Source organism: Acipenser ruthenus, chromosome 6, assembly GCF_902713425.1.
Source record: "Acipenser ruthenus chromosome 6, fAciRut3.2 maternal haplotype, whole genome shotgun sequence".
NCBI lineage: Eukaryota > Metazoa > Chordata > Actinopteri > Acipenseriformes > Acipenseridae > Acipenser > Acipenser ruthenus.
Window position 1 is genome coordinate 67,552,373 of NC_081194.1, and position 11,746 is coordinate 67,564,118.

Below are 11,746 nucleotides of genomic sequence, written 5' to 3' on the forward strand. Positions count from 1 at the left end.
TTGACATTGCATTTTATTTTTTATTTATTTTTTCATTCCTTGCCATTGTCGTTTCTTCACAGTAAGCAGTGGCCATCGACACGTTTTCATAAAGTAATAACATGAGGTTTACTTGTGCCTTTTTGTTGCTGAACAAGCAAACGAAAACTGAAATGTAACTTTAACCCTTTGCGGCCCTATGTCGGACCTGGTCCAACATTACAATTTACCCTTTCCGGTCCAATGTTGGACATCATCAAAAAGACGTAAAACACAGGTCTCCAGTAATTTTTTCTCCGGAAAAAGTCGAGAAAACCATTCAGTGGCCAAGTGAGACCGCTAGGAGCTGAGAGAAGCCGAAAAAAAAAGGGGCGGATCTGAGCAATACAAATAGCCCCGGCACCACAGAGATAACACGGACATAAACAAACAAGATAGCTGCTTCTGCATCCAGCGCTCAAAGAATATCACAGACATTTGCAGCGCTTTCTGAGATGTTATAGTAATAAAATAATGACTTGGATCGCATTATTGAGGAGTTTGGTGATAAAACGAGTGATCAGAAGATGATTTATCGGTAAGCACGACTATGAAGAGGTATGTGAAAAATACAGCGAACAAGGACCTGACGCGCCTGAGACACGCTGAAATAAATGGACCGCAAAGGGTTAAACACTTCAAATAAAAAAATGTGGAAATGGCGTTGTAAAGTGAAGGGGAAAAAAACTTGCAGTTTTGGTTCACGTTTATTACATTCTACATAAGTCGCAACTAAATATATAATATATACAGTCTATATAAAAATTACTACAAAACACATTTTTGTCCCAGATGGCTTTCCATAGAGATCACTAGCGTGCATGCGCATAATCTGGTTTGTCTACTTTTTGCTGTATGAAGCTTTCAAATAGAGGCTCAAGAGCTGCCGTGTTGATTCTGTTTTGTTTTGTTTTTTTTTGTTTTTTTTTAATATTAATCTCACATATCACACAGAGCTCTCTTTCATTTGCCATTATTTGAAACTGTCTCGCAAATTCTGGTGAAACGTTAAATAAGTGCAAGGTATTTGTCATTTGTAGCAAATACAAACATCTGATTTTTGTATCGGAATACATGCCAAAAAATATTGATTCGAATATTTGTCCCAGTATATATATATGTGTGTGTGTATATATAATACACACACACACACAGTACACCCTCACTATAACAAACCTGTTGGGATCCAACCCTTTTGTTTGATATATCGAGCGGTTTGTTGGGAGGAACTGTTATTGAGTAAATTAGACAAGAAATCATTAGAATACATAAGATATGTAGATGACATATTTGGAATATGGACACATGGAGAAAAATCTCTTGTACAGTTTTATTAAATTTAGCAAATTATGTCCACCCTAACATTTCGGTGGATTTAAGGTGGACAAAATCTGAAATTTGAATTCTTAGACACCTTGGTTAAACTTGATCAAGGATCTATTAAAACAGATCTTTACTTGAAATCTACTGATATGCGTGAGTACCTACATATGTCATCTTCATATCCTATCTATACTAAAGAGCAATTCTTAAAGGACTAGGTATAAGGATAAAAAACTCTCCTGATGAAAATGACTACAAAAAACAGAAAAAAGGAATTAAAAATAAATCTTAAGAAAAGAGAATATAAAGAACAAATTATTGAGAGAGAATTGAGAAAAGTTGACAAACTCAATATGACTGAACTACTTGATTTATAAGAAAAGGGAAGAGAGGACTAGAGTACCATTAATAATTACATAGTCTAAATTATTACCCAACATTTCAAAAACAGTTTGGAAGCATTTATGTATATTTCATAATTCTGAGAGAATAAAAAAAATACTCTTCCCTAAATTAGTTAATTGGACCAATTAAGCTTCTAATAAGCACTTAATTGGTCCAATGAAGTAATTTAGGGTACAGTTGGTACAAAAACCAGGAGGGACACCGGCCCTCCAGGACCAGGATTGGGCACCCCTGCAAGTTTGTGGTTTTAGAAAAAATAAAATTAGATAATGTATAGTATAGAAGAATAAAAGAAAATAAATGGATAAATAGAATAGATAACATGATTCCTGAAGGTTTAACCCTTTGCGGTCCATTTATTAATCGCGCGTCAGGCACGTCAGGTCTAATTAATTTTCACACGCGCAGTTAATTTTAGACGCGCTGTTTAAAAGTATTTTTTTACACAGTCAAACGGGTTTAAATGGCCCTGCATATCAACAAAGCACTCACTAGGCATCTCCAGCCCCGCCCCACCCTTTCGTTTGCTATAGCGTTCACCTATGTAAGAAATAAATAATAATAGTCGTACATACCGATCGATCATCTTCGGATCACTCGTTTTATCACCAAACTCCTCAATAATGCGATCCAAGTCATTATTTTATTACTATAACATCTCAAAAAAGCTCTGCAAATGTCCGTGTTTTCTGTGCGCTGATTCAGTCAGCCAACTTGTTTACTTACGACCGCCCCCATTATCTGATACCAGATACCATGTATGACTATTCATGAGATACGCCTTTTTTTTTTTTTTTTCGACTTGTCTCGGCTCTTGTCGCTCCCACTCGGCAATTGAATGGTTTTCTCGGCTTTTTCCGGAGAAAAAACGACTAGACACCCGTTTTTTGCGTTGCTATAATGATGTCGGACCTAGTCCGACAAAGGACCTGTGAGGAATAATTGCAATGTCGGACCCAGTCCGACAATGGACCGGAAAGGGTTAAATCGAATGGAACAGTAGATCATTACATCATTAGCTATAGCAGGGGTGTCAAACTCAGTTCCTGGAGGGCCGCAGTGTCTTCTGGCTTTCGTTCCACCCGAGCTCTCAATTACTTAATTGGTCTAATTATTTGATTAACTGGACACAATTTAACACTTCTCTTCAGACCTCAACACCCCTGATCTATAGTGAATGACATCACAATTACATAAGATTTAAAGATAAATAAATGTGTGGTTACCATGGCATCAAAAGCCTATAAATACCTCCAATGTTTGTTTTCAAATACACTTTCCCTTCACAAAGGTATGTTAAACGTATCGAAACTTTGGGAAGTTGGCTCTTTATAATAGGCAGTATAAACCAAATGTTGATGTACATAATAACTGTAAAAATGTTTCTTCTCTCAGAAATTGTATGTAAAAGTAAGAACTAGTAGTTAAAATGATCAGGTTACAATTCAGTTTGCATGAAACTTTCCATTCTCTTCTCATTCTCTTCTCATTCTCTTCTAAGGTTGTTATTATGTGCTACATTACAGGGCAATATGTTTAAAGTGTTTTGCTTGCTCTGTCCTTTTAAGGTGTTTGTGCTTTCGACTCACCCTTATGGCTGCCGAGTGATTCAGCGCATCCTGGAACACTGTACCCCAGAGCAGACCATGCCCATCCTGGAGGAGCTCCATCATCACACTGAGCAGCTTGTGCAGGTGAGCCCAAACCACTCACTGACTAACCCTCTAATGCAAGTGTCAGGTCACTTACCACTTAGGTCTCCCAGATTGGCTACCCGTTACCACTGTCATAAATCAACTAAAATAAAACCAGAAACTTTTTACAATATGTTTTCTCAAGTCCCGTAGGGCATAATTTAGCACAGCATCATGTATCCTGTGTACAAACTAAAGATTCCTCCTATGTCGACACAGTTGCTGAATTTGTTCCTTCAGCATTAGGAGGGAGCTTTATGTTGAAGATTTTCCTTTCCTAGCTTAACTCTTATGGAAACGTATTGTAAAATTGTAAAAAAATATTGGTATTGTCCCTATAATGTTGATTTATTATGGAATATAATTAGGCTTGCTACTTTGATTTGTAATCGGTAAAGTTTGTTAAACGTCGAATTCCCCAAAAATATGAGTTTGACTGAAATAAATTTATATAGGATAAACGTCGGTAAAACCACTTGCTATTTTTTTCTTACAAAAATAATAATTTAAGAAATCATCTCGTCTGTGTAGTTTTTATGCTTGCTGTCTGTCCCGTCTCCGTTCCACTTTAAATGGCTAGGGGTCGCTGTCAGTAAAATCAGTGATTCCTTAGTGGGCTAGTGTAGTTTCACCGTCAGTCATTTCATCCTGTACTGACAGATTTCTTTGGCTGAAGCAGCGCTAGAATGCTCTCATTCGTTTAAATGACTTTAAATCATCAGACCGACTATGCACTTTCATTTGCCAGCTACAGCGCCTGTCATTCAAAGCGCCTACTTTGAAATTAGCGGGTTAAGGTGTAGGAACTTTAGCTTTACTAGGTGTAGCTTCGCTGTGACCAAACGTTATTTCAATTAGATTGTTGGTAACCATGGTTTTGTTGCATGTTGAATATGATAAGGGGTTTCTCTAAATTAGATGTTTCTCAATGGCTTGAATTGAAAAATAAAGATCGAAAAAAAAACGGTAAATTCTTTCAAAAATAAACGTCGATATTAATCGTCGATTTGGCAAAAAAAATAAAAATCAAATAGTAGCAAGCCTAAATATAATGCCGGAACGTTCATGTGTTTTAATGAAGAGGCAAATACATTTGTTTTAAAAAAAACACCTTATATCTTATCTAGAAATATCAAAGAGATTCATTGGAGACGACATCCAAACCTTTTTATACAATGTCAAGTGATGCCCTTTACGAGGTCAGAACAAGTATATTCTCTAAACATATGGAGGATTAGTTCTCCAACTTTTCTCTAAATGAATCTAATCCTTGGCTGAGAGGTAGAACTATTAATCTGCTGTTTTCTGTAAAGAGCATCACATACAGTATTAAAACACCCTTGTTTTTAAAACTGGATTGTGTAAAGTATATTTTAAGTGTTGCAGGATTTGCTTTATATATAAAATTTTAGCTCAAAGAGCCAGCTGCCCTGGTAGTGGTTGAAATGATAGCGGTATTTAGCTCTGTTGCTGTTAATATCAATTAAATGGACAGTAATTTAACCCTTTGCGGTCCATTGTCGGACTGGGTCCGACATTGCAATTATTCCTCACAGGTCCTTTGTCGGACTGGGTCCGACATCATTATAGCAACGCAATAAACGGGTGTCTAGTCGTTTTTTCTCCGGAAAAAGCCGAGAAAACCATTCAATTGCCGAGTGGGAGCGACAGGAGCCGAGACAAGTCGGGGGGGGAAAAAAAAAAAGGCGTATCTCATGATTAGTCATACATGGTATCAGGTATCAGATAACGGGGGCGGTCTGAAGTAAACAAGTTGGCTGACTGAATCAGCGCACAGAAAACACGGACATTTGCAGAGCTTTTTTGAGATGTTATAGTAATAAAATAATGACTTGGATCGCATTATTGGGGAGTTTGGTGATAAAACGAGTGATCCGAAGATTATCGATCGGTATGCACGACTATTATTATTATTATTATTATTATTATTATTATTATTTATTTCTTGCATAGGTGAACGCTATAGCAAACGAAAGGGTGGGGCGGGGCTGGAGATGCCTAGTGAGTGCTTTGTTGATATGCAGGGCCATTTAAACCCGTTTGACTGTGAAAAAAAAAACTTTTAAACAGCGCGTCTAAAATTAACTGCGCGTGTGAAAATTAATTAGACCTGGCGTGCCTGACGCGCGATTAATAAATGGACCGCAAAGGGTTAATTATCCATTTCTTATGCCTAGTCTTAGGATTGTGTTTTTTTAATGTATCTTGTGTGCATGCATTTTTTGTGTGAAATAAGAGTTTCAATTGAGGTATAGCATGTTCTTTTTGCTACTTGTTGATTTTCATAAAGCTCTTGTACTCAACAGGATCAATATGGCAATTATGTCATTCAACATGTTCTTGAGCATGGGCGCCCTGAAGATAAAAGTAAAATAGTTGCTGAGATCAGAGGGAAAGTTTTGGCCTTGAGCCAACACAAATTTGCCAGGTAAACAAAAAAAATTATTTCTTGCATCCTAAATGTATGTATTCTGTTCCATTATGCATACTTAGTAAGGTGTTATTGAATAAATATATGTTATTTATGTAAATGATGTAGGTACAGTTCATAACTACTGTAATACATTTAGCCAGATATATTGATCGCCTTACAGTAAATTTTACCTTGTAAGGGGGGGTGTCAGTGAAATTATGAATCTAGAATATAAAAATCATAGCAACACCATCTTTTTGTTTTTTTATTCAGTGAATTAACATAGCAAAAAATGAAATGTTGGTTGTTGCCTACCTGCTGATTGGAAAATCCTAAAGATGCCAAACTGGCATTCCAATAACTGAGTACAAAAATAAAAAAATAAAATAAATAAAAGCAATTCATTTAGAAGTTTTGTTTTTTCACTGCTCCTAACGGTTGGGAATTCTTTGGTCAGCAATGTGGTGGAGAAGTGTGTGACCCACTCGTCCCGCTCAGAGAGGGCTCTGCTGATCGACGAGGTTTGCTGTCAGAACGATGGCCCCCACAGTGCCTTGTACACCATGATGAAGGACCAATACGCCAACTACGTAGTGCAGAAAATGATTGACATGGCAGAGCCGGCCCAGCGCAAGATAATCATGCACAAGGTAGGGATTAATTATGTATGTACTTTTTATTTATTCTTTATTTTTTATTTTCTTTTACAATGAATAATACAATATACTATTAATTTGCAGGTTGAACATTCATTAACCACTGGCTGGGAGCAAGAACATTGTAACTAAATCAGAGTTTTTAGATGTTACAATGTTCTTGGCAACCAGTATGTTGTCTAAAATACAATTTGAGTCTGCACGTTTTCAATTTTATTGTGTTTTCTGAATACAACACATTTTTTTTTTTTTTTTATATTTCCATGTGTATGTGATGAGAAACATTACAAATTAATTTAAAAATAAACCATTTTAAAACAATTTTGTTATGGGAACCACCTACAATTGTTTTACTTTGAGGGATGTAATATATTATCACAAATTTTAGGCACTGGCATAGATTTCATAAAGTGCTGGAAAATACCTTAACAAGGTCCTTTTCATTTTTTGATTTTACCCAAAAAAAATCTTGTTAAGCTGTAGGTTGCATTTTTTTTTTTTCATTCTGAATTTGACCCACTCAAGTATCTGAAAATACTGAGTTGCTGCTGTCTAACATACTGTATACCTAGATCAAGGTAACTATCAGTTCGCATAAACACAGATTAGAAGCATTTTAGCTGCTTTTCTGTCTGGTTTTACGCCCAATATGTATTTGTAAAACTCTGAAATGCGATTTCCACCCAAATTTTAGTTGTTTTTTTTTTGTTATTATAAACACCATAAATAAAGGGTCTTGGTCATTCATTAAAAATAGTAATTACAAAGCAGGGTTTTAAATGCTGCAGACATCCCAAATAAACCAATGAACAATTCATGTTTTTAAATATCTTTTGGGAATAAACAGTTAAACCCTTTCTTTCATAATTAATATTGAAAGTATTTTCATGCTTGATTTCTTGCTATGCTGTAAATGTTTTTAGTTTTTTTTTAATTTCTTGGGACTGATTTATGTTGTAGCTGAAGAAATATTTACAGCAGTTTTTACAGTTTACATTGTAGGTTAGCAGGGCACTGTTACAGATGTAATTTTCATTTTGCTTTATATTTGATATACCGTGTTCTGATTTTCTCATTCAAGAGCACTTTTTGTACCGATGTAATACTCATGCTATTTTGATTTGTGGTAAAATATTTGATTATGGGGAAAAAACTAACCATGACCCTTATTTTCAGATACGTCCTCACATTGCAACATTGCGCAAGTACACCTATGGAAAACACATCTTGGCCAAACTGGAGAAGTATTACATGAAAAACAGCACTGACTTAGGGCCAATTGGAGGACCAACTAATGGACTGATGTAGGATATGCACAAGAAATTGATACAGCCCCTTCAGATGTTTGATGCTTTCAACAAATTAAGTTGAATTACCAAAAAGCCAACTTAACCTAAGAATGCTTTGACTTCCTATTGTAAGCTTGTCATGTTCCAGTATATATAGCTACACTTCCAGCGATTTATCAGATTGCTATGCTGGGTAAAGCACAGAATGCGTGTATATGATGTAATTGTATCAAACTAGTTGTCACATATTTTGTAAATTTTTACCTTGTAAATTAACTGTAAAAATGTGGGTAGTTTTTAAGAAAAAATAAATGTAGTATTCGTATAGTACACCAGCACGTGACTTGATAACTCTGCCGGCATTACAGCACAACAAAAAAGGACTTAATTTATATGCATCTCTATTGCAAATACCTTTAGAGATTACCGGTGGGTAAAATGAAAATGGAAATTGTGTATACAGAAGAAAAGGTTAAGTTGTATTTTGGTAGTTCACATTTTGTAACTTTTTACAAAAAAAAAGCAAAACTAATGAAACTTAGTGCAAGTTTTTAAAAATGTAACTTCCATCGCTTAATATGAAATTTCAATCTTCAATGTTTTGAGATGACCACTGCCCTGCATTTCTTCCTCAAACAAATCCAGTGATGTATAGAAGCATTGTATATATTTAACCGTTGCACAAGGTGGAGGTGGGTGGTGGAGGAGGAGGAGGGAGGGGGGGGGGGGGGGATGGATCATGATGGTACTTCCATGCATAAAGTAAGTCTGAAAAGTATGGAGGTTATTTTTATTTTTAAAGCAACTTTCCAGTATGTTTAGTAGTGAAAAATAGCTGACGATTTCTCTTTCTTCCTTTATTGATTTGTAAGAAAGTTTGTGACGGTGTTGATGGTTTATTTTTTGGCTTTAAAACATGAACTGTAGTGTTGGGCAGAGTTGATAATTTAACGGGGCCTTCAAAGGGTAAACTTGATAACTCATTATAAGGCATGCATGAATACTCCAATAGATATTGTTTTTTGCTTCATATAAATACGTAGTGTATAAGTCTAGTTAGCTATATGGATGTTAGTTTACAGTTTGAATTTTATAATAATAAATCTTTTTTCAATGTTAATCACAAGCCTTGCTAACTCAGTAGTGACACTTTGGTTGTACAGTTGTATATTTGTAAACCTTGATGCTGTAAATGTAATGTCTTTTACTCTTTTGGGAAAAAAACAAAACAAAAAAACCCCAAAACTTTGCTTTTTTGTGTATTCACAACCCTACACCTTGCCCTGGCATATAGTGTTGTATAATGTACATTTATTTCTTTGGATCAAGATTGATTTCTTTTTTTAATTCTATCTTTATATGACTTTAAAAATACAAAACGACATTCTTTTTATCTATTGTTAGAAACAGTAGTTTTTGTTTATACCTGTAGCTGTTGAAATGTACTGTCAATATGGTCATTTTGACAAAGTGTATACTTCTTTCAGTACATTGCGCTTAGAATTTGAAAGGACTAGACAGGCATTTAATTACCACGGAAACCAATACTCTCCATCTTGTGCGACAGGATTTTATCTTTGTACAGAATAGAACTGTATTTTGGAAATGTCTGCTAACTTGCAAGTGAAAGTATGTATGATAGTCAGTTATATTCATATGAACATATGAGGTTGTAACACTAACACATTGATGTACATTTATAGGCGGCCTTATGTACATTTACAGACAGCATTGTTTTGTTGTTTTTTGCAGGCAGAATTGTGACCAGATATGTATAATTAAACAATCCTTTGTAATCTATGCCTCCTGGATATATTTTAAAAACATTCTTTGTATATTCAGTTTCTGAGAGAGATGTAAGAGTGTTTTGTATTTCGCTGACTTTTGGTAGTTAGCTTTTTTTTTTTGTATAGATGACAAACTTGCAAACTTTTGAATGTGATCAGTCTTTTGGTCTGTAAGCCCTTGGATATGATGTCCTTGACAAGGTAAAAAGTTGTTTTATTAGTGCTGTGCAGAAAAAAATAATATTCATTTAGTTTATGAATGTAAAAAAAAAAAAAAAGTTTTTTGAAAATAGTAAAAATGTAGTTATTAATCCTTTTGCCTTAAATGTAATTTTAGAACCTCATTCAGCTTTAACCCTTTCGTCCTGGATATACTGCAGGTGTGGCTGATCATGCAGCTTCCCGTAGCACACGGGATATTGTTTTCATAGTTCTGACTTTATTTTTTGTTAGTATTCCCCTTCCTAGAACACAATATGCAGTAAATACAGTATTTTGCAATTTCTTGGCTATTTTGTACTCGGCATTGTTTCTTGTTTTCTGAAGCAGCACAGCCCTAGTTTCCATGGCAACTATTTGCTCTTAAAGGGGGGTCATTATGTGAGTAATGCACTCTGGTTTTCAGCACAGGAGTCATGGTGGTACTGATCAGGAATTTTTTTTTTTTTTTGGGGGGGGGGGGTGGGGGGGGGTTGGGGGAGATAATAATTGTGTTAAATTGTGACAAAACCACTAAGCTTTCTGCTGATGTTTCCTTTGAGAGACAGATGGTTTATGAACCAGTTTATTTGTCTTTTCTGTTTGATCAAGTCTGCCACCAGACTCTTTGGCAGTTCTGATGGAGTATTGTCATTCAATTATTTGTATATGCTGTATAAACAAAAGGAAAAAAAAGAAATATGTGAATAACATTGTATGAAATAAACGTGGTCTTTGTGTTTTCTGTAGGATCAATGCCTATTATGGCTTTTGCTTTAAAAGTACACACAATATTAATCACAAGACAAAAATTGCACACATCTGTGGGTACCTAACATAGTTTACTACATGCAGTGTTTCAGGGAGGAAAGTTATGAAACAAACAATTTTGTTTCAAACAAACAAATTCTCAGTAAATACTAAACCCTCATTACTTTGACCGTTAATCCCAGATCAAGGAATCAATCAGTTTCTTCCCAAACAAACATACTCTCCATGAAGATTACCGACACTTTCTCCACAGTCTACTTAATAGTGAGGGTACTCACTGAATCGATAAACTTGTACAGGTCCAAATAGATACAACTTTATAACAATACTTTTCAAGGGTATCTGTCATTGATAGATGACATGGTAGCTGTATTAAGGATATCTGTAAAATTAATGCTGTCATAAAGTGTTGGTATATACAAATGTGAATCTTACTTTAATGCTATTTATTGTCTATACAGTGATCTATGAACTGTACTTCATGTACACTAAAGTGTACATTAGAAAAGCACATGCACGCCTTGCAATATGGAAGTGGTGGGTGAAAAAAATAGATCAGTTAGGTGTCTTAACCAGATAACCAAAGAACTATATTAAAAGTAATTTAAATGATAAAATATAGAGTGTGTTCGAGGTTATTTGGTCTATTGATGCCCTTTTTTTTTTTTTTTTTTAAGGTTTTGTGAAAGGTGCAAACTTTGCTCCTATGCTAATGTTTCAAAACTATATACCTTCAACTAAGTGTTCATTTAAGAGCTATAATAGTACCTACATCAAGGTTGGGTAAATTGTGCATCTCGGGCAAAAACTTTGTAAATCTGGCCCATAGCCTGCAGTGCACACGTTGACAATTAACAGCAACATCTTCATAAAGTTACACTTTCATCTGCTGCAAACACAGATATAAAAGCTCAATGTCCTTAAAACAAAAAGAAATGTATGGGTCTTGGTCAGAATGTGATGCTGTTAACAGAATGCCAGACATTGTATTGACGGCTTAATGTCTACAGTTTGACTTGAGGACTGCCATTGTTTTAAAAAAACATTTTAGAAGTGTAGTCTTTTTTCATCAGATGTACTATTTGGCACAACATCACTCTTACTTTCAGAATCATTACTATTTAGATGCCTTAAAAAGGAAGTGTTTTGCTTCTGGAAATAAAATGAACTA

The 11,746-nt window shown here is 35.1% G+C and overlaps 1 protein-coding gene across 20 annotated transcripts in view; it reads left to right on the plus strand.

Moving 5' to 3' along the window:
• The window catches only part of LOC117410574 (pumilio homolog 2), a 47,964-nt gene extending 37,408 nt beyond the window's left edge, over nucleotides 1–10,556 (plus strand). For 11 of the 20 annotated variants that reach the window (XM_034017206.3, XM_034017211.3, XM_034017220.3 and 8 more), the window contains 4 exons: nucleotides 3,315–3,440; nucleotides 5,768–5,889; nucleotides 6,332–6,539; nucleotides 7,707–10,556. In XM_034017206.3, coding sequence (XP_033873097.3) covers nucleotides 3,315–3,440; nucleotides 5,768–5,889; nucleotides 6,332–6,539; nucleotides 7,707–7,838 — 588 coding nt within the window. In that variant the 3' untranslated portion in view covers nucleotides 7,839–10,556. The remainder of the gene's footprint in view (nucleotides 1–3,314; nucleotides 3,441–5,767; nucleotides 5,890–6,331; nucleotides 6,540–7,706) is intronic. The other 9 variants (XM_034017212.3, XM_034017216.3, XM_034017217.3 and 6 more) reach the window with 1 other exon arrangement.
• Nucleotides 10,557–11,746: the final 1,190 nt, after the last annotated feature.